This window comes from Chiloscyllium plagiosum, unplaced genomic scaffold, assembly GCF_037043375.1.
Source record: "Chiloscyllium plagiosum isolate Xiang-an unplaced genomic scaffold, Cpla_swu_hap1 HiC_scaffold_21, whole genome shotgun sequence".
NCBI lineage: Eukaryota > Metazoa > Chordata > Chondrichthyes > Orectolobiformes > Hemiscylliidae > Chiloscyllium > Chiloscyllium plagiosum.
The window spans coordinates 22,914,700-22,939,328 of NW_028270159.1; the positions used below are offsets into that span (position 1 = coordinate 22,914,700).

The 24,629-nt window shown below is 37.8% G+C and overlaps 1 protein-coding gene across 2 annotated transcripts in view; it reads right to left on the bottom strand.

The window, feature by feature from the left end:
• Nucleotides 1-296: 296 nt before the first annotated feature.
• The window catches only part of mvb12ba (multivesicular body subunit 12Ba), a 177,304-nt gene continuing 152,971 nt past the window's right edge, over nt 297-24,629 (bottom strand). For both annotated transcript variants that reach the window (XM_087998404.1, XM_043720219.2), the window contains exon 10: nt 297-2,741. In XM_087998404.1, coding sequence (XP_087854530.1) covers nt 2,658-2,741 — 84 coding nt within the window. In that variant the 3' untranslated portion in view covers nt 297-2,657. The remainder of the gene's footprint in view (nt 2,742-24,629) is intronic.

The window sequence follows — 24,629 nt, forward strand, 5'->3', positions numbered from 1 at the left end:
GTGTTGTGTGATTTTTAACTTTGTATTGTTGAAGGCATCATGCTTCATTTGAGGCAATTATGTCTCTTCAGAGGCAGTACTCTTTCTCCCTTAGCCAACACCTTTCTGTCTACAGAGACAATCAACTATTTGGTTCTCATGTGGTTTGTGGGAAAGACTGCACAAATTATGTTTAGCTATAATATAGTAACGCAATAAATTCTTCACTGTGAAATGCTTTAGGAGGTTGAGGTTGCAAAATATACTACATGAATGCAATTGTTTGTGTTTCTAATGAAACGCATTCATAAAAGAAGCTAGTTAAAACAGATATTTTATTTAACAGGTCACATTATTAATACAGACTCAATAAACCAAATTGTAAACCTCCCTTTGTAACTACAGGAAACAAATCTACAATAAATACAGGAAGTTTTTTATTTCTGAACACTTTAAGAGCAGTGAGTTAAATCTCCAACACAATTAAAAATAAAACTGAACTATTACAATTGTTTGGCTGGTGAAAGTTAAATATTTTTCAACATTTTAAAGATGATAGCACTTGGGTGGAAGTTCTGCAGCTTTTATGTTACTATGCTTTAATTATTCACAGTAAATTGTAAATGGATGAGTTGGAAATGGTTAGTCATACTGTCAATGCTCTCCGCTCTGTTTTGCAAAGAACGTTCATCATTTAACAGCAGAATGCCTTTGTATCATCTTTAAGTTCATAGAGCTCCACCAGACATTTAGATGCAGCCAATATTCATACATAAATGATAAATGCCTAGTTTCTTTACAGAAACGATAATGGTATGGGTTTACATTATTTCTACAGAACAGACAGAAAATATAATTATGTTTCTTGAATTAATCACTTAAGCACACTATTCATGCAACATTGAAAATCAATTATTCAATGGCTGAAGCATTTTGTTCATTTCAAACAGTGCCAATGGATCAGAACACTTGTTTTACATGACAGTCTGAAGTACTATGCTAAACAGACAAAAAGACAAACTTGTAATTCTAAACACTGGCATTATTAATCTGATTACCCTTGCCCTACATATTAAGTGGCATCTGTTTTGCACTGGAAATGAGAAAAAGATGAAAATGAAAAAAATAAATAATTGCTTTACATATAGTGTGTAAACCTGCTAACATAGATTGTTTTTGTTGAGCAGCTGCCATTCAATAAAAACACTACATTCTTGTTTCTGCAGTAAATGCAGTTTTGAACATTGATTTCTCTCAGTGTGGATCACAAAGCCTGAAAGGAGGTTGTAGCCGTTAGGTTTATTGAGGTAAGGCTGGTAAATTCATGGCAGTGTTTAAAGAAAAGCTGCTACTTAACAAGAGTGTTACAGTGTTACACAATTAAGGTGTTTCTTAACATTAATTTAGAATCACAAGCATGTTAAAAACCATACAAAAGAGTTTCAGATAGCAAGGGTCCACATTTTAAAAAAAGCCCAAACATTAAAAATGCAGTGCAAAGCAAATCAGTGCATTTTGACAAAGCTACACTTTCACTCAGATTATAACCACAGAATCATACCTTATGCAACCGTAGAAAAACTGCATTAACAAATATTGCATTCGGATAGCAGAAATATCCTTTGTTAACAAAGGAACCAAAAAGGAAGGCCTGTTGTAACTTTTGTTCATTCACTGTGATATAACTAATACTGTTTTTCCATAAACAACAGCTTTAAAGTACAGCAAGATATTTATAGGCTGGAAGGCTTTGATGTAGAAAATCTGAGAATTCCAACAAAAACTCATGATTATATCTAATTAAGCAAAATTGGAACGACAAGGGAGAATGTAACAGAGAAGAATATCAAAAACCAACTTAATTTTTGTGGAATTCTGATAATGATTTCTAAATTTGATATGTTCCAAGAGAAAACAGGTAACTATGATATTTTCTGCATCAGAAATAAGAGAAAACAACCACTGACTAGAGGGAAAATCTACATAAAAGTAGAATATCTGTGCAGAAACAATAGCTTAGTAAATCTTAAGATTTCTAGATGCTATGATGGAAGTTAGCACCCAATTCTCTGATCTCAATAAAAAGTTACTTTGACTTTCCTAAATTTGATTTTAACTATTACTAAATTCTTCTCAGTACTATTGAAATTTGACTTATTAGAAGCAGGAAATAAAAGTAAAACACATGATATTTCAAAACTTTATTTCCTTAAAAATACATCTAATCTCAAAAGTGAAAACAAATGGCTAAATGTCTATTAACTGAAACGATGCATAGCTTGCGAAAATGGCCATTACCAGTAGCATTTCTGAAGTGTGCAAAATCAGTTTGACAAAAAAAAAGGAGAAACAAAAATAAGCTATGGCTCAAGAAAGCAAAAACATCCAGCCTTTGTTTAATAATTATTAAAATGATTAACCTTATTCAAGGCTAGAAGATTTGCAAATAAAGATCACATTAAACATTGTATTTACAAAACTCCATGTACAAAATGATTTTACCCAATGTTAAGTTGTAGGTAGACTGCTGGTTATTAGAAATACTGTCCTTTCCATTAGTACAAGAATACCATTTCAGTAGAAGTTAAAGGAAGCAAAGTGTCCAAAACTGCTTCGCGTGGTGGCTGTTCCAGTAGATATTGTCCCTTAGTTTACAACAACTCAATTAAGGTCCATCTTCAGGATGAAGGTTGTTGACATTTAGTGGGACTTGGTGGAAGACGAGCTGCAGCACTCTGTTCTGTTCTAAAGCTGTAATCATACTGTGAAGATAATAGAAGTAATGAAGCAAATTTTTGAAAACTTGAATCGGTAAATCAAATGGTAAGATGAGTATCATGAAATTTTGATCACAGAAGTCAGTAAACTTCAGTTAGCAGGGTTAATTATGTCTTTAAAGATAACATTTGAAATGTACTGCTACATACAGGCACTGCATTCAGAAAAAGACAACAGGTACTAGGATTGCTTACACTGAACTAAGTATTCTTAATGGCTGAACCATTAACCCTGAAATGACCAGAATATTTAGAAAATCTAACTTTTCCTAGACCATAAGTACTGTATGTACAACAACAAACACTGGGAGACAACACGTGCTGCTAAGGTTGCAAGAGAAGAGTTCAAAGTAAAATCGCCACAGTCCTACTGGATCATAAGGCTGCTATGAGAGAAAGCGAGAGCAAAAGAAAAAGATATCGAGGAAGAAAGATTAGAAAGAGAGAGAGAGAGAGAGAGAGAGAGAGAGAGAGAGAGAGAGAGAGAGAGAGAGAGAGAAAGAAAGAAAGAAAGAGACAGACAGACCCAGACAAATTAGTGGTGCTTTAACTAGAGGGTCAACACACCTCAGGTGAGGCGAGAAGTTGAGAAGGAGAATTCTTCATGGTAACCTCAGCCAGTGTGGAACTGAACCCATGCTGTTGGTATCACTCTGGACAGCCATCCAGCAAACTAAGCAGGTGCAACTCATACATACTAATCTGTCTGAAGTTCAGCTTTGTTTTCTTACAGTGCAAGTTGACTTGGAAAAGAACATGAATAAAGATGAAACCCTTTCTTTCCATGATTGGGAAGCAGAAGAAAAATAGAATAGGGAGATAACGCTAAGAAAATATTTAAACAATCATTACATTCAATTGTTTTAATTAATTTCCCCTTTTTAAACCTATTTGACTCAACACCTCAAGACAAAACCTCAAACAAAACTAGCTGCTGCCAAACAGGAAAATTTGTGTGAAAGGGTTTGGTAAATGAGTATTAGCTGCCATCTGGTGGTGCATGCGTGAAGTGCAAGTCCGCTTTCAATTATTTCAGTACTTAAAAGGTCACTTGGCAAGAACTGGACTAGAGTTAATAAGAAAATTCAGCATTTTCTGTCAGTCAAGAAAGTGCAACATCAGTTTTATTCTAAAGTCATTCGAAGGCTTTATAGAGGTTACTTAATGTTCATTACATTTCAGCATGTATAAGGAAAACCAATTAAATACAGTGGTGGACTTTTTAAACACAGTAGTGCAGCAAAGGTGTTGGATTTTCAGCTCCCTGGGTCTGTGCTGCTGGTTTTAAAGAGCAATTCTCTTTTTCTAAATGCATGCAATCATCTCGTTGAAGTGTTTAAATTAATTTAAGGAAATCGTATTTGAAAGAGCCAGTGGAACTAGTGTAGATTTAGAGTAGTTTTTGTCGATACAGACACACTGGGCTAAACAGATTAATCTTTACTGCAGAATTCTGTGACTAGCAGCCCATGCATTCCAGATCCTAACCACTAAAGTATATATTTTTCCTCATGCCGCCTCTGGCTATTTTGTCACTTAACTTTAAATGTGTACTCTCTGGTCATCTCCACAACCACAAAATGAATTTTCATTCTCTAAACCCTTGAAGCTTTTAACATGCATTTATCAAATCTCCTTTTAGGCTTCTCTTCTAACAGTCTGTGTTCCTCCAGTTGATCCATCTAACTATAATGATATAACCTCTTCTGGACTCTCACAAAGTCCTTCATGTCCTCTCTAAAGGACAGGCACTGGGGCACAATACTTTAGCTAGGGCCAAACTACTTTTTTCTAAAGAGCAGTCAGCATAAATTCCTTTGAACTCCACACCTCGACTTAAAGAGCACAGGTGCTCATGTACCTTATAACTGCTCTGCTAACCATCTTCAAAGAATTGTGCACTAACACCCATTGCTTATATTCTTTGTGACTCTCTTCTTTTTCCTCATCTTAAAATTGCACCGTTAACTTTCACTGTTTCTGTTCATTCTTCCTTCCAAAATGGAGGACCTCACTTTCCTGTATTAAATTTAAATCAGGGACAGTAGTATGCCTCTTTGTCCCTTCAGCCTGATCTGCCAATCAATGAGATCATGACCCCACATTCCTGCCTATACCTGATAATCTTTCACACCTTTGATGGCATGAACAATCTAGCTTCACCTGCCTTGTAAATGTTCAAAATTCCTTCCAATACTTTTTAAAGGAAGTGTGTTCCACACAGTCCTCAGGAAAGATCTCATAACTTGTCTTAAATGACCCCCAGTTCACGATTCTCCCACAGGAGTAGACATCCTAACTTCAGTCAATGCAAGCCTAGCCTGTCATGACTCAATGTGCCGTTTCATTAGTCTAGTAAAACATCTTCGAACAGCTTCCAATGCATTTGTCTTTCCTTAAATAAAGCAACCAATACAGTATACAATACTTAGAGGTCGCCTCACTAATGCCCTGTACAACTGAAACAAACTCGATGACGATATTCAACTCTTTCCACAAAAATCATTTCATTTGCTTTCCTAATTACTTGCTGTACCTACATACCAACCTTTTCTATCTGATCTCTTACCATTCAGATAGTACGACAGTTTTATTTGTCCTGTCAAAATAATTTCATACCTTCCTGTATTATACTCCATTTACTAGATTTTTATCAGTATCCTGTTGTAGCCTCCATGTTTCTTCTACACAACTTACTTTCCTACCTTTGTGTGATCAGAAAATTTAACAACCATACCTTCCTTTATCCAGAATTTATATGAGCTTAAGAACTCAATATTGATCCCTACGGAACACCACTTGTTCTAGCTTGCTAACCAGAAAATTATCCATTTCTGCCTACTCTGTTTCGAGTTAGCTAGACAATCTTATATCCATGCCATTATATTATCCCGACATCTTGAAATTTTATTTACAACAATCTTTGATGTGGGACCTTATCAAAGCCTTCTGAAATCTAAACCCAGTGCATTCCAGTATTCCCTTTTTATAGGCAGCACACATTATTTCCTTTGAGAATGCCAATAAATTGGTTAAACATGACTTCCCTTTCACAAAATCAAGTTGACTGACTGATTACCTTGAACTTTAAGTGTTCTGCTATAATATTCAGTAATAGCTTCTAAAGTTTTTCATTTTAATTTGCAACTGTGCTCCTGTGACATCTGCATTCATGTTTGAAATCGATTAGCGTCATACAACACCCAAGTTTCAAGTCACCTGTAACTTCAAAACTGTGCCTTGTCATGTATCCCCAAATCAAAGTCATTAACAAATACAGTATTAACAGCAATAGTCTTCATACTGAACTTTGGGAAACATCAACACATACCTCCCTCCAGCCTGAAAATCAGCCCTTCACAATATGGTTTTATATGCCTTAGCCAATTCAGTATCCATGCTGCTCCATCCCACAGGCTTCAATTTGACTAAAAGCCTAATACGTAGTTATTTATTGTACGTATATTTTAAAAATGCCTACAACTGCCAAGGCTTCATTCATCCTCACTGATACTTCACCAAAAAACACAATCAAACCAAAACAAAACTGGTTCCATGCTCCTCTAATCGGCCTTGATTAATGATGCTAAAGCTTTTGTTAAACTGACTGATGTAGCATGGCCAGTTGTATCCTTTGTCTGGTTTTTAAACAGAGTTTAGCTAGTGCAGTCCTCTTCCAGTAACTGCATAGCTCAGGTGGACTGGAAGACTGTGGCCAGCGCCTCAATTTCCATCCTTACTATTGTCAGCAACACTGTCATATTCTTGAGACAGAGGGATGTATCCACTTTAAGTACTGTCACAGCTTTCCTAGTATCTCCGATGTACCATGTAATGCATTCATCAGTGTCTAAAAGAAATTAAGAAAACCTTTGCTATATTACATTCTTGACAGCATAGAACTTCTACTTCCATTAAATAGCATTCTTTCATTTCTTCATCATTAGGATGCGTTCATATTTTAAGAAATGTCAGGTTTTAAGAAATGTCAGGAAGATAAAGCATATCAACAGATATATTAGTATTGACATTAAAATGAATGTATCACAAATAACATTCTAAAAGCTGGGATGGTTTTTAACTTGCAAATAAAAAATGAATCCCAATGTTTTGGACTGTCAAGAATATATGCTTACAATATTACATATTTTGAAAGGAAAGCTCCTCAGACATTAAAATGGACACAAAAAACTGACAAAACTGGCTACAAGTCACATGATGACATTTGTGGATTCAGCTGGTAATGTGACCAGCTTATATTCTTCAATTAGAAATCACAACTGACCCTTTGAAATTGAATGAACATTTCCAGGGTAAATTGAAACTCAACTCTTAGTGGTGCAAATAGCTCTCAACTTAAAATAATCTTACAGGCAGTTATTTAAGCTATCTTGATTTAAAATAATGGATGGGTCTGTCCGAGAGTTAAGCTAACCCTATACTTGTTATGGAAGCAAGATTTGATTTGTGCATGTCTGACAATGAATTATTTTGTGTACAGACCTTGAGAGAAACATCTTTAAGCAGTCACTAATTCTTAACAGGGCAAGGTAGAGAAGGACTTCCAGAATTGTTGAACTGAACCAGTTTATCCAGAGCTCTCAACTGAAGTGCCATAAAATGGAAACACTGAAGCTTTCATTTACTCCCAAGACCTGTGTAAGCAATCTCCAACTATCTGACGACAGAAAGCATTATAGCTGCTAATTTAGACGACAAATGTTTGATCCTTTTGTTTCGGGAAGCAAGTTTTCAAGCAAAGACGACTTGCAATGAAAAGTCGAGACTGATGTCATTTCCAACTTGTGCAACTTTTATCCTTACGAACATCTTTATATCTATATTTTAACAAATAACTATCACCCTTTTCTTGTGTAACTCAACAACAGACGTGTAATAAACTAATCTTTAATTTTCCTTAAAGCATAAACCTGTGCAGTTGCTTTTAAAAATATTAAACACTTAATGACTAAAAGGGGGCTACATACAAGTTTATATCAAGTTATTAATTCATGGATCATTCGGAGGACACATCTGGTGTGGTCCTAAAGATGAAAAATGTGTTGCTGGAAAAGCGCAGCAGGTCAGGCAGCATCCAAGGAGCAGGAGAATCGACATTTTAGGCATAAGCCCTTCTTCAGGAACCTAAAGGTGTTTTAATATTAAATTAATATTTAATATTAAAGCAATCTAACATTGTCCAAATACTTGAATTGCTTGCAAAATACAGATCTTTGTGATTTTAAAAAAAAAAATACACAATATGTAAATGGTAAACTGATGAATGAATGGCCAGTGCTCTATTACAGTCATCATGATGAAACAGAGTATCAGGTGCCTAATTTCAACTTCCTAAAATCCCAAATGATTTAGATATAAATGAAGAGCTCTCCAGTATAAATATTTTGGTTAAAATATGCTGGTTTCCTGTAGTCTTTAACTAATTAAATAGCACAATATGCTTTTGAATGATTGATTCAGTAAATGCAATGGAGCAACTAGCCATTTCAAAACTGAGGGAACTAGCATTGGAAAACATCATTCGTACATTATGCTTTCACTAGCTTAACCAGAGCAATCTACTCTCATCGTATTTCTCTGCTTTTTTATTGTACCTTAAAAATTCTTCCGTACATTACTAGTCCAATACTATCTTAAATTATGTTGCAGTCTCTGTCTGAGATAAAGAATTTAACATTTAAAACTTGGAGTAAAAACCTTCAAACAGCAATCACAAATTTACACCCCTTGTTACCAACTCAGTCAGAACAACCTTCCACTACTTTACTTTTTCAAAGTCTCCATCAGATCATCTTTCACTATTTTTGTTCTAACAAGGAAAATACATTTTAAATTTTCTCTCACTTATTAAGTACCATTTTCTTCACATCTCTAATGCTGCAACAGGATGTCCAGAACTCTTGTGCAAGCAATCTCGTACGAACTCAATATCACTTTATCACTGTAGTGTTGATGTACCAATATACAAGATTAATTGCCTTTGGCCTTTTCCATGTACTTCTCCTGCCTTAACATTTAGCATTGATGGCCCTACTCTTTATAAAAATAGTCTTCATGCCCAAGGTATATACACTTCAAATGTTCTTTACTGTCAAAGAAAGTTGTACGTTACACTTCTCTGCAGTGAGGTGCATTGGAAAACCACTTACCCAGTCTTCTAACAAGTCTGTCTTCTGGCAGTGTCTTGTATTCTTCCTGAAAGCTTCCATGTCTTAGATTTTATAACAATTCTATTTTGTTTTTGTCAATCTTAAAGTCACTTATATTAAGTGAAAATAGAATTAAGCTTAGATCCTTACAAAACATCATTGCTCTGTGCCCAATTCCCACAGTGTTCCATTGGCAGATCTCCACTCAAGAAGTGAACTTTATTTGAATATAAAGCAATATGATAATTGTTCAAAAGGTGTACATATTATACAAAAAGTATTTACTGTGTATTTGTGGTACATGAACGAATAATATTTCGCATTAGTGTGGAAAACGAAATGTTCCTTGTTTAAGTGAATGAAGGAATGGGAAGGCTAATAAAACTTAGGCACAAGTGAATACAAATGTAGATCAAGGTTATCAATTTTCTGACATTTCAGTGCTCCATCACAGGAATTCTAATTAAACTCTCAACCGTTTTGACTCAGAAGTATTTACGTTTGCATAAAATAATTGTATGCATGAAATAGTTAATGATTTGGAGCCTACCTTTTCAGCATTTTCTTTTCACTTCCTCCCTTCCCTTATGTGGGTGAGCAGCAGGAATCCTGATTTTACTGATTTTGGCCTTCAACCATACCAAGTTGCAAGACTCATTCACGCACTGGGTCACTGGGGAGTAATTTTCAACTTTTGTGATGTGGGTCAAAGTTTGTAAGATTTCACCATTCATTTTTCAATGTGACATTAATTTGTCATAAATTTTAATTTATGACACTTCTTTGACACACTTTCCAACATTTGATGCCAAAATAATTTATCCTGGGACTGTTTAATAAATATGTTAAATATTAAAGTTGTAAGTCACAACTGATTCCATTTCCGCACCATCTCAAGGTAATGCTTGGCGAGTATTATACAATGTCAGCAGGCATAAAGATGGAATTGCTAAATGAGAATTATAATAATAATGTAAACATCCTAGAATTATTGTAAAAAAAAACAGCCCTTTTCATGATTGAATTGAGGTAATGTATGTAGCCTTTTTCTCTATATTAGTAATTAGCAGGACCTTCAACATGAAGATATTTCATTTAAATGGCACCAACATTTGAAAGCAAAAGCCATTTGTGATGTAAAATTTCAGAAATTGGTCAAACTCGGCCTCCCAGCATTCCACAGGACATGGAAAATCCAACATGTGCACACGCCGTGACCTCTTCAATTACCAAGACAGTAGATCACACAATAAGTACAGGCAATGTCCAAGTTGAAACATATTCGGTTCCTGCAAATTGATTTGTATACAAGTCAGAACACAATGTCGGACACTAAAACATCCATTCATAAGCACCAGAAATATTCGTATCCTGTAAGGGATCACTTTCGTAAGAATGACTGTTCACAACTTGGATGCTCGTAAAACAGAGTCCTGTGTCTCTAAACTGTAAAAGTGTAAAGACACAGACAGATTTGGAGTCGGTGTCTGAATGTATGCCACATTCCTGACAAATGCTAATTTCAGAGAAATCTTTTTGATAAACGCAAAACTAAGTTAATACCAGAATCGTCCCCTATCCATACTGCCTTCACCTGCTAATGACTACTCGAGAAGTTGTTAAACAGATTCAGGATGTGGCTTTTCACAACAACCATCGTCATGGGTGTGATTTTTGTTTTAAAAACAAAGTGCGTTCTTCAGTGTAATGGAAGCAGCCAGGGTGCAAAAGGAACAGCCAACTGCATCACAGATAGGTCTCAGAGACTTGGGAGTGTGATAATTTAAGGAAAAGACCAACGTACTAAAGTCTGTTAGTTCATTTGTAGGTCCATACTGATTCAACTTAAAAGGGGTGCTGGTACAATGCTTGCAAATGTATCATTATAATAAACTATTAAAAGTGTTCAGATGTAACACCAGGTGATGTACAAAGTTAGGGTCTGTTCAATGCATTGGTCACTGGACTCTGGTCAGAATAGATAGGGAAAAATGATACTAAATGGTGGTAAGGAGAGGGTCAGGATTGCATGACGAAATGAAAATGGTTGGGACTGTGCATAGGTAAAGGTGCAAGATGAGAATGGGTAGGTTTGCTGTGTTGTTGTCAAGTGCATGGAGATTTCTCCACGTGAAAGGCTGACCTGATTACATACAGGCAGGATGACACTTTCTTCCAATTCAAAAGTATTTATTCAAAGTACAATTAAATACCAAATCAATTATATTCTTCCATACTCATCTACTGCCATTCCACTTCAAAAAGGCATAATATCATATCTAGACCTACTTGACAACACTGCAAACCTACCCATTCTCATCTTTCACCTTTACCTACGCACAGTCCCAACCATTTTCATCTCATCATGCAATCCTGCCCCTCTCCTCATCATCTATTCATCCCACTCCATTTTATTATCCATTTTTCCCTATCTATTCTGATCAGAGTCCAGTGATCATGCATTGAACAGACCCTAACTTTGTACACCTTCTGGTGTGAGTATTCCAGAAGACAACCATCAAAAGGCTATGTTTGTGAGGTGCATCCTGACATACAGATCAATGAGGAAAACATTCATAAATTCTAGGCAATTATAGAAAATGTACATAACAAGAGCTCTCATGTCAACCTTGTTAGTACAAATTGGTGTTAAAATATATGCCATAGTCAAAAGTGATAGATTATGATTGAAATCAATCTTAATGGCAAAATTACAGATGGATGTTTGCTAAGTCTCTTCATTGCAAGATTCACCAAAAGATTCAACAGTCCAAGTTCAAATAATCTTATACTCAAGCACCAGCAAGTCTGCAACAAATCAGTGGAGGTTTACTGAGAGTACAAGGCCATGACCTGAGCCAGTCAACAAACAGATCCAGGTAAGGACATAGAGAAGGGTTGCCACTCTTTCCTTTCTCTGCAGAATAACTATGCTTGCCAAGCCAAGCTGGTGAAGACATTCAAGTCTGACTTGAACAAATGGATAGACCTGTAATGTGGAGGGGGAAACAGCTCAAGCTGAATATCTGATGGAGATAGGTGAAGTTAATAGAACTGGAAGGAAATTTGAAAAAGAAATATGTAAGTATATGCGTTACACATTGCATAACATGATGTCTGAAATATATCCAGATTAACAATGCATACTGTTTTCAAAGCAAGAGAAGGAACATAACGTACAGATTAAGAGCATAGTGCTTTCAAGTACTATTACCGATAATCATGATATAGTTTGATGCTCCAAGTTCTGACTGGTCTGGATAAAACAGTCAGCCTTGTACGGATTTCCTTTAGCCTTTCACTGAAACTCAGCTCCTGTAGAATACTTATAATATTTTGCACAGTGATTAAACACTCCCAGGAAACATGTGCTCTAACAGACACAGGCTTCATTATTTAGCATGAAAATTCTCTCAATTTTCATACTAAATAATTCAGGTGACTCAAACAGCCCAAAATAAAGGCTGTGGACCTCTGCAAGGCAGTAGTACAGAGGTAACCTTACCTAAAGTACTGAGGACATGGGTTCAAATCCTATAGTGACAGGTGGTGAAATCTGAATAAAAATCTGGAATTAAACACTCTCTTACTGGAAAGAGATTTTACTTTTTAAAACCCACCTGGTTCACTAGGCAAGGAAATCTGCCATCCACACTCGGTCTGTCCTATAAGGGCGGCATGGTGACACAGTGGTTAGCACGGCTGCCTCACAGCACCGGAGACCCAGGTTCAATTCCCGCCTCAGGCAACTGTCTGTGTGGAGTTTGCACATTCTCCCAGTGTCTGCGTGGGTTTCCTCCGGGTGCTCCGGTTTCCTCCCACAATCCAAAAATGTGCAGGTCAGGTGAATTGGCCATGCTAAATTGCCCGTAGTGTTAGGTGAAAGGGTAAATGTAGGAGAATGGATCTGGGTGGGTCGGTGTGGACTTGTTGGCCCAAAGGGCTTGTTTCCACACTAAGTAATCTAATCTATGTGATTTCAGATCCATAGCAATGTGGTAGACTCGTGTTAGGGATGAACAATAAATGCTGGCCTAGCCAGCAAGCATATGTACTGTGAATGAAGTAAAAGAAAAATAACATCTTCATTCTCATTGATGGTAATTCCCAGAAAGATATTGGAATTAATAAGGCATACGCCTGTGCAAATGTCCTTTGCCAAAAGTGCTGAGTGGGTAACATTCTCCTGAAGTCCCCATGATTGCAGATGCCAGACTTCAGCCAATCTGATTCACTTAATGCGTTATGAAGAATGGCCAATAGCCTGGACACAGCACAGGCTACTGGCTCTGAGAATATTCTAGCTTTAGTAAACATTATTGCTCTAGAAATAGCAGCTCCTTTGGCCAGGTTATTCCACTGCAGCTACAACACTGACACACTGCTGAATATGGAATATTGCCAAGGTATGCCCTGTGTATAAAAAGCAGGATAAATTTAAGTATCATCCCATCAGACTACTCTCAATCATTAGCAAACTACTGGAGATAGGTGAGATACTAAACAAATATTTCAAGTCAGTATTTACTGTGGAGAAAGACTTAGAAGACAAAGAACTTGGGGAAATAAATAGTGATACCTTGAAAAGAGTCCATATTACTGAAGAGGAGGTCTTAAAAGCATAAAAGGTAAATCAAGTGTTTCCCAGAACTTTGTGGGAAGTTAGGGAAGAGATATTTAGATCACTGACAGCCACGGGTGAGGTGCTGAAAGTCTATAGAGCAGCTAATGTGGTACCATTATTTAAGAAAGGTTGTAAGGAAAATCCAGGGAACTACAGACCGGTGGGTCTGACGGCAATGGTGAGTAGGCTGTTGGAGGGATTCTGAGCAACAGGATTTCCATTCTTTTGGAAAGGCAAGGACTGATTAGGGATAGTCAGCATGGCTTTGTGCATGGGAAACCATGTTTTACCAACCCAATTGAGGGAAGAGGTGACAAAGAAGATCGAAGGCGGCAGCGCAGTAGATGTTATCTTTATGGACTACAGCAAAGCGTTTGAAAGGTTCTCCTTGGTAGACTGGTTAATAAGGGCAGCAGGTCAGACAGCATCCAAGCAGGAGAATTGACGTTTCGGGCATAAGCCCTTCTTCAGGAAGCCCATATTCAGGGCTTATGCCCGAAATGTCGATTCTCCTGCTCCTTGGATGCTGCCTGACCTGCTGCGCTTTTCCAGCTCTGATCTCCAGCATCTGCAGTCCTCACTTTATCCAGACTGGTTAGTAAGACTACATCACGTGGGAACCAGGGGGAGCTAGCCAATTGGAGAGAAAATTGGCTTGAAGGTAGGACATAGAGAGGGAGGTGGCGGAGGGTTGTTTTTCAGACTAGATGCCACAAGGATCAGCATGGCGGTCCACTGCTTTTTGTCATTGGTATAAATGATTTGGATATGAATAGAGAAGGTATGGTTCATAGGTTTGCAGATGGCACCAAAATTGGTAGTGTAGTGGAGAGTAAGATGATTCTCTCAGGGGTACAATGGGACCTTGATCAGATGGACCAATGATTGATCTAAATTAAACTCCATATGTCAATGTGTTTGATTCATTTGCTAAGGCAAACCAGGGAACAACTTAAAACAGTTATTGGTAGGATCCTAGCGGAGCAGATTCCTTGGAAGTGGTAGACAGGGTGGTGAAGGCAACACTTGGCAAGTTTGCCTTCATTGGTCATAACACTGAGTACAGGAGCTGGGAGGTCATGTTGAGGTTGAACAGGGGACATTGGTGAGGCCACTTTTGGAATTTTGCATATAATTCTAGTTGCCCTTCTATAGGGAGAATATTGTTAAACATGAGGGTGCAGAGAAGATTTACAAGGATGCTGCCTGTACTGAAGGGTTTGAGCTACAGAGGCTAAATAGGCTAGGGCTTTTTTTCCCTGGAGTATTGGGAGACTGAGGGATGACCTTATGGAGGTTTATAAAATCATGAGGGGGATGGATAGGGTAAATAGGCAAAGCCTTTTTCCTAAGGTGGGGGGAGTTTAAAACTAGTCGGCATAGGTTTAAGATGAGTGGGGAAAGATATAAGAAAAGGACCGGAGGCATATTTGTTCATGCGGAAAGTGACGTGTGTATGTAATATCTGTCAGAGGAAGTGGAGGAGGCTGGTACAATTATAACATTTAAAAGGTACTTGGATTTGTATATGAATAGGAAAGGTTTCAGGGATATGGGTCAAATGTTGGCAAGTAGGACGAAATCAGATTGGGATGTCTGGATGAGTTGGACCAAAAGGTTTGTTTCTGTGCTGTATGACTATGTCTCTAATGAAAGTGGTAACTGCATCGCAATAACCTGCTCACTGATGAGAGCTGGGATTCCACCTGGTCTAGTCAGCTAAACCATTGGTCCAAATATTAATACGCAGCAAAATTTCAGAGGTGAGGCATGAGTGATTACCTTTGACAATCAAGACAGCATCTGACATGATGTGGTATCAAGAAACCCCAGTAAAATTGAAACCAGCAGGAATTGGGAGAAAATTTTCGACTCTGAATCAGACCCAGCACAAAGTAAAGTGATTATTGTTCGTGGAAGTCTATTATGTCAATCCCAGGTCATTGTTGCAAGTGTTGTGTCGTCAGCTACTTATCAATTATTTTCCTTCTAGCACAAGACCAGAAGTGGAGATGTTTGCTGATGCTTCTGTATTCAGTTCAGCTGCCTCAGATAATAAAGCCTCCATGCCCACATTCAGCAAGATCTGGACAACTTCAGTCTTCAACTCATAACCAGCAACTAACGTATGTGCCGCATAATTGCCAGGCAACGACCATCTCCAACAAGAAACCTATTCATGCTTCTGATGCATAATTAGTGCCGAAACCTCATCAATGGCAATGCTCAGGATGTTGTGCTAGCCACATAGGTACGTAGGTATGCCCTAGGTCAAAACTTGAGAATTCTCTTGCAAGCATATCAACTCCCAACTCTTCAAAGCCTGTCTACCATTTACAAGCACAATTTAAAAGAATGACGGAAATATCTCAACTTGGCTGAATAAGTATAGACCAAAGAACATTCAAGGATCGTAACACCATACAGAGGAAAAAAAACCCACTTCATTAACATCCCAGCCACCTTAAACATTTATTCTCTCTACCATCCATGCACAATGACAGCATGCATGCTATCTACAAAATGCACTCCAGCAAACTGCCAAGATGCCTTTGTCAACACATTCTAAAATTCTCCATAAGGTAGAAGAACAAGGCCAATTGGTGCACAGGAATATCAGAACCTGTAAACTATCCTCCAATTAACACATCACTCTAAATTGGGGGTAAATCATAATTCCTTTTCTTCTTCTCTAACAGCATTTTGGAATTTGGAATCTAAACCTGCCTTGACCCTTACTGAAACTACAATCTCATTCAGATTAGAAATTTTGATTGAAGTCTCTCAAATAGAAATGCACAAGAGAAATTAGACCTTTCTTTAAATGTCATATTTTAACTCGGCACTCTGGCCAGGGGATTAGCCTAGTGACTGAGTACCCACATACTATGCTCCAGCCATTCTCACTTCTAGGTTTTCACCACACTAAGATGTCCAGATCCCGACATTTGTTAATTATGAAATGAGCACAGTTCCAGCAAATTATGGCAGCAAGTAGACGGTGTTCAGAAGAGACCCAAATGGGCGGAAGTGAGGTCGGAGCACAGAGGCTGTTGGGAAGGTTAGCGAGTGCTATTTAAGTACTGACCTCGAAACCAGCAAAAAAAAAAGGTCGAGGAAAGTGTCTGGTGAGAAAAGTGCGAGTCTTTGGCTCAGGAGTCTAAGTGAGGAGATTATGCCACAGTTGAAGATGAAGACATCATTGCCAAGCTGCATGCATGATGTGGGAGGTCAGGGACACTGATGATGTCTCTGGCTCCTATAGCTGTGGAAAGTGTGTACACATTCAGCTTCTGAAGGAACATGTTGCAGCACTGAAGAGAGAACTAGATGACTTCAGGCTCATCCAAGAGAATGAGAATTTTCTGGACAGAACCTTCAGTGAGGTCACTACACTAAGCATACAAGAAGAGAGAAGGGAGATGATGATGAGGAAGGAAGAGATGATTCACGTGCAAGAGACCCCAGGGGAAGTACCTCTCATGAACAGGTTAGCTCTCTTGGAAACTGTTAAAGCAGACGACACTACCAGTCAAGAGGTGGACAGGTCTGCCAATTGAAAATTGGTGTGGAGGTAGAGCCGAGGAGCCAGACATCATGCAGAGCCATCAAAATAGGGGACTCCATAGTGAGAGGGACTGAAAGGGGTTTCAGCGGCAACAGGCAGGATTTGAGGATGGTGTATTGCCTTGCTGGTGCCAGGATCCAAAGTGCAGGGAATCCTCAAGGGCAAAGGTGAAGAACTCGAGGTAGTGGTACATGTCGGCACAAATGACGTCGGGAAGAAGAGGGACATTCTACAGCGGGACATCAGAGAACTCGGAAAAAGGCTAAAAAGCAGGACTTCCAGGGTGGTTATCTCCAGTTTGCTTCCAGTTCCTCAGGCTGGAGAGAGCAGGAACAGGGAGATAATGGACATGAATGTATGGATGAGGAATTGGTGCATGAGGCAGCAGTGCTAACCACTCAGCCACCGTGCCGCCCAAGTCAGATAATTTCAGACAATGGGATTGGAAGGCTGAGGGCTTGCCCTGAAGCATAAAATAGAAACCATCATAAAACAAATTCTATCACTGATGAAACTGTGTGTACTATTAATAATCAAAAATCTAAGGTAGCTCATTATAAACCTTGCTCTAATTTTCAGAGTTGCATATTTTTGCCATACTTATGTCAAAGTGAAAAATAGTCCCCTAATATTTCCTGTGTGTTTATTTTTACGAAGCTATAAACAGGTCAAAATAGATGATATATATCATTGGCAATGACTTATAATGCAGCTTGAAATAAAAGCCAGGAAATGGGAAGGCAGACAATTGTTCTTTTTTTTTCCCCATGTTCAATCTAAATGAACTACAAGTGGAAATACTCCAACAGAAACAGAACTGGCTGCTGAAATTCAGCAGGTCTGGCAGCATCTGGGGGTAAAAGCAGAGTTAATGCTTCGAGTCCAGTGATTCTTCATCAGTCACCAGATTTGAAATGTTAATTCTGCTTTCTCCCCAGAGATGCTGCCAGACCTGTTGAGTTTTGCAAGTAATTTCTGGTTTCGTTTCAGACCTCCAGCAGCCACAGTTCCTTTTTTAGTGAAAATATTCAAAGCTCATTTTGAAAATGCAGTGGAAAATATTAATTTAGCATTAAATATTCTATTCACAATATAAAAGTACATTTAAATACAAGTACCTATTTAATTTTGTCTCAATACACTATTCAATGGAGTCAGATTGATTAACGTTCCTAACAATGGGAGGGCTTGGATTCATTTTATAAATTTGACAAACCAGTATTATACCAGGATTGGGCTTGAAACAAAATAAAAATGATTTGGCATCCAAAATCAACTGAAGAAGATTATTGCCACAATTTAATCTGCCACCAAACACCAGTTCCTGTTATTGCTACTCAGTGCCAACCATATCATTAGGCATTAATGTGATATTACTGTTCAGCTCTCTTGGACCTGTTCTATCTCCAGACACCCACGGCTTTAAAACAATACTTATTAAAATATAATAATCACTGGGAATCACTTTAAAAATTGGCACAAAAAGTTGCGTAGAATTCTAAAATATATACAGCACCGAAAGTGGCTATTTGATCTGTCAAGTCATGGTAGTCAAACATTTACTTCGTTACCAAAGCATTCTTCAAATTACTCTATGAAGCAGACAGAAATATTCTTGTTTACTTTGAGATATTTACTGATGGCTGCTCTTGGGTGAAATATTCCCTCTCCCATCTACTCCTCATCTAAATCCAGACTGTTCCACTAATTTTTGCTTCAAGAATGTTATTATTTCTTTCTACTGTGATTACCATGATCACTTTCATGAGATGACTCATTAAGCTTCAGTTCTAAGATGATTCTATGCCATTATTCTGGGCTTCTTGAGTAACTTAATGAATAGCAAATGTCTCAAATCACTTGGAATGTGATTTGGTAAACAAATTTCTGTTATCACTGCAAATTCTGCTTCTCCACAGCTTTTAGATGTTCTCTTGTTACCTGAAGCTTTACCTATATTCATCAGTTACAAAACATTCTTCACCTTTAATATCGTAACGTCTCATCCATTCTGTTTCTTTACATCTTAAGGGATCTCTTGATTTGGACCATCATACAATTCACTTATATAGGTCCATCTTTTTGCTACTGCATCCCTTTCAAATGTGTCTATATCTATTGGTCTTTAGATGGATTGCTAGCTTCTTTCTCTGAATCATACCCATACCCACCCCCCACCCCTCAACTGAGATTGTGAGTGATGAACCTCACTAATCATCTGTGGTCACTTAGTACTCCGCTGCTAAATTGTTAAAAGGTTATAAATAAAATTATCAAGGACAGATATGCCTTTAAAAAAAACGAAGGCAATTTAAAAAAATATGGCGCACTTAAAAATGAAAGAACCTGCTTTGTCCAAATTAAAGATCATCTTCTCAGAGGGATAGCGACAAATGGAAAAACTTTTATCTTTACCTCTACTAAATTGAGTTCGTGTGTTCCAAGCCACTACATCATACTGCACAACTATGCCTACAACATGAAACTAAGTTGATTTAGGCCAGACTCTCAGGATCTTGGATTAATGTTTATAACTCACAAACTTAAATACTGGAATTGGTAGGAATTGCTCTGAACTAAAATGTTAAAAATTAGCTGACATTCATATTTGTAGTCATTAACTTTAACTGCTGAGCAAATCTGAAACATGAAAGCAATGTATTAACACATCTCGAAAATTTTCAGAGAATAATGAGGACTGCATGTTTTGACATCCCTTCACATATATACTGCCTCCTGTACCAAAGCAGCTCTTAGACAAGAAACGCAACAATACTCGCTGGATCTAATTGAATATTTAGGAGGATGTTAGTAAAGATAAATTGTTCTGCAGAATTCTGAAAAAAGACAATAAGTACTAAATACTTAATACACACTTAGGTCATAGTTGTACAAGTGCCTTTGAAGCAAACCCTTGACATGGCATTGTGAAGCAAATACCATCAAGACAACAATTGCTACTAATAACAATGAAGAATAGATCTTATAAATATCTTGTAGAAAACAGAGTAAAAACAGGCTCCTCTGGAGTATAAGTCATCAGGAAAACCTATTTGTGACACACTATTCAAATCAATGTAGTGAAACTGCTGCTTTAATCTAAGCCATAAGAGATATGAGATAGAGTTAAAAAAAAGGTTTGGTAAGGGGCACATTTGTGAACTTAATTCTTAATGAGTGACTTTATGGATTCATTACACAAAGCTAACACACAAAAGTAATTCCCCATACAGCTGTTATGACTTTCTGGAATAACGCAAGACCAGGTCATGTGACCTTTTGCATCATCTGAAGTCTCCATGGTCAGGCAACTCTTTCACCTCCATTTGTTCAAAAGGCGCACTGACCAAAGTATAAAAATAGATATCAAAACACAAACATTTTCCTACTTTGAGAGTGAGGAGGAGGAACAAGAAAAATCCCATTCTCATGTAGGGATTAAAATATCAGTAAGGTGCGAATATTCACAAGCCAGAAAAATATACACAATTGTGTATTGATGTAAGAAGATATTTTGTCAAAGTTTAAATTTTGTACTCATCAGGAAATTTCACATGAAATGCCAAAGCTAAGGAAAATAGTATTTACTATATACTGTATGAGGAGAGTGTGCTGACTTTGATTAGCATGGTACTGTGAGGAGAATTCATCAGAGAATAATAATTGGCAGTTAACTTCCAGGTTTTGTTTATGTTTTAGACAATGCAGGTTGACTTCAATTGGTCAAGTCAAAATGTGTGTAATGTGCATTCATATCTGTCTACAAGGAACAGGCATCTTTGTATTAATACATATAGCTTCCAGCACATGTAGATCCTAACTAACAATTCCAAATTGACTCTCAGCATAATACTTTGCTGTAAATGTAGTCAAATTGCAGAATCACATCTAACACTGCAGAGTGTTGCAAGTTTCATAGTGTATCAAAACACAGGGCAAGACAGAAAAAAAATACACACATGAAGTTTGCTTACATGCAGCAAAACAGATGACATTGATGCCACCAGACCCACTGAGCTTTTCCAGAAATTTCTGTTTTTGTTTCTTACTTACAGCATGTGCAGTTCTTTCAGTTTTATGATGACATACATTCTCTGGTTCACTACCCAAGGCAATTCCTTGACTACAGTCAATTTGTTGTTTAAAATTTAAACAAAACTTGGCATTTCATGGTCAATCATCATTAACTGGTGCATTTCCATAGCAATACCTCTTCCAATTAGAGTCTACTTGCCAAACAATCAAAACTTTCTCCTCATACCATATAAATGCTAAATTGTTTACACTATGGCAATTATCTGAAGAATGAACTTTATTTGGACAGGTTTAAATTTATACAATTAAACTACTGATGTTTCCTGACCAACTGAGCATGTCCAAAACTTTATGCTTTTGTTCAGAGAGCTTACCCAGATGGAAGATCAGTTTTGAGAAAAACTAAGGATGTAAAATCTCTTAACATTTGAATAAAGTTACAAGCCTTAAAGAAATAATGGAGTGATTATTAAAAATGGATGTTGTGATTTATTGTGTCAAAGACAGCTCAAGAAAACCATCAAATTAAACATGGGAGAAAAAGTATATGATGGATTATTTTCAATCAAAAATTTTTGAACGGTTACTTACTGGCTCTCATTCTGAAAACAAAGTTTCAATAACTAAAATTATAATTCAAAGCTTAGACACAATGATTACTTTCAAAAGCAGTTCTGTATCTCATTATCAAGTGAAAGAAAATTGAAACCAATGGTCCATAGACCGAACTGTAACACTGTTATTGGTAAAGTTAATATTATTATCCTACCCTATGTCCCTTGACCAAGTTTTTCCAGATGGTGGACACTTCAGTATCCAAGTGGTTAGAACAAACATTCTTTTAGAAGATTTTGCATTGATACACAGTTTTTAAAAATATTACAGGATGTGAACTTTGCTGCTTGATGAGCATTTATTGACCATTTGAGATTTTTTAGAAGATTTGTAGCTCAGGTTGTTGATGCAATTGTTGGTTACCCCGCTGAGCTGGTTGGTTTTGTATGCAAACATTTCATCATCCTGCTAGGTAACATCATCAGTGCGCGTTTCGATGAAGCATTGTTGTACCACTCTGCTCATTATTTATTTGACCCAGTCTGTTATGATGTGTTGTATCTTTTCCTGTCCTGCTCCACAGTTGCTTGTACGTAGTATCCATTTCTACATGTCTGTTGAACTAACGTTCCAGGTTGAGAACCAGGCCATTAGAAATTCCTGTGGGTGCCTTTCATTAGTTTGTTCCAAGCTGGTTATGTTATCCTAGTCAAATTGATGGCACACCTTGTCTGAGTGTACGGAGATGAGTGAGAATTTTTGGTCGTGTCGTTTTACTACCAGTTGGTGTGATTATACTCTCGGATCTAGTCTCCTTCCGGTCTGTCCGATGTAGCGTTTGTGGCAGTCACTGTATGGAATTTTGCATATTAATTTGGTTCTATATATTACGGGTATGGGGTCTTTCGTTCTTGACAGCAGTTGCCTTGGTGTAGCTGTGGGTTTGTGTGCTACCATGATCCTGAGTGGTTGTAGGAATCTGGTCATCATTTCAAAGCTTTTCTTAACGTAAAATAGGGTGACTAGTGTACTCGGCCATACTGTGCCTTCATGACATTTTCTGTTCCATAGGCATTGATGGACAAAGCTGACTGGGTATCTGCTGTTTGCAAAAAATTTGTGGAGGTGTTCTTCATTTTTGCATAGTTCTGGGGTGCTGCAGTGATCATTTGCATAGTGTTCTGACACAACTTCATTTGTGGGTGTTGGGATGGTTGCTGTTGAAATTAAGGATTCTGTCTGTGTGGGTTGCCTTCCTGTATATCTTAGTTTGGAATTCACCGTTGGCCATTCTTTCCATCCAGAAATGGGAGGTGGTGGTTGTTTTCCTCTTCTCTAGTGAATTTAATACCAGTGAAAAAGTCAATGTGTTTCCTCTAACCTCTTTTGATGATGACAAAGGTATCGTCTACATATCATATACACAGCTTTGGTTGGATCAAGGGGAGGGCTGTGTGTTCTAGTCTCTGCAATGACTACTTCTGCTATGATACCCAAGATGGGTGATCCTGTGGATTTGCCATCGATTTGGCCGTAAAAGACAAGGTGGGTGGTAAGGCACAAGTCCAATAGTTTGAGCAGATTATCCTTGCTGATGGTACTGTTGGGTGTTGACAACCTTGGTTCTTCTCATAATGTGGCCAGTGTTTCTTTAGCTAGTGGTATGCCAATGGATGTGAACAATGTCAAACGAAATCATAATTTCGTCTTTGTCGATTTTGACGTTTTTGGAGGCTTCTAAGAAATTCCTGAGCTGAATGAATTGAATGGGTTGAGCCATTGGTGAAATGTTTGAAACTCCATTGTAGTTCTTTGGCTAGTTTGTACGTGAGTGTGCCCGGTAGGCAAACTATGAGTCAGAGTGGGGTTTCCTGATTGTTTACCTTGGGAAGTCCATAGAAGCAGAGGGTTTTTGAGCCTTCTGGTTTCACTTTTAGGTATTTTTTCTTGGTGATTCTTCCTGCCTGTTTTAGTTTCTTCAGTGTGTTGATTTTCTTTTCCAACTGTGACGTGGGTTACATCTTCACCTATCGGTATGTAGTTGTATCCGGAAGTAGTGCTTGTGCTTTTTCAAGGTAGTCTGGCTTGTTTAACATGACAGACATGCACCCATTCCTAGTTTCACTTGAGAAGGTGGTGTTGAATTGTCTTCATGAACTTCTGCAGTCCATGTACTGTAGCTAGATTCAAGATGCTGAGAGTTTGGGAATTCCAGGATTTTGTTATTTCTTCAGTATCACTATGTCAATGTATTTCCAAGTCAGGATAGTTAGTTATTTGAAGGTAAAAGTGTAGGTAGTAATGGTCCCATGTCTCTTCTGCTCTTGTCCTTATAGAAGGGTACATCTAAGGAGCTTAGGTGAACTTCTGCAATGCATCTTGCACATAATTCACACTTTTGCTTTTCTGAGGTGCTAGTAGTGGGTGTGAATGTGGATCTGTGCCAAGCAAGCAGGCTACTTAGTTCTAAACAATGTCAAGCTTCTTGAGTATTGTTGGAGTTGCATAGATCCAGGTGAATGGGGAGTATTCCATTCCACTGCTGACTTGTGCCTTGTAGATAACAGACAGACTTTGAGAAGTCAGAAAGTGAATTACTTATTGCAGGATTCTTAATCACTGACCCGCTCATGTAGCCACAATAACAGAGGATATTGACAACAGGGATTTTACCAATGATAAAAGTTGTCAACTGTCAAGAACTGATGAGATTTCCTATTAGTGGAGATGGTCATTGAATGCCACGTGTGGTGTGAATGTTACTGGTCAGTTGTCAGTTCAACATCATAGGAGCAGGAGAATCGACGTTTCGGGCATAAGCCCTTCTTCAGAAATGCAGGGCATAAGCCCTTCCTGAAGAAGGGCTTATGCCCGAAACGTCGATTCTCCTGCTCCTTTGATGCTGCCTGACCTGATGCCCT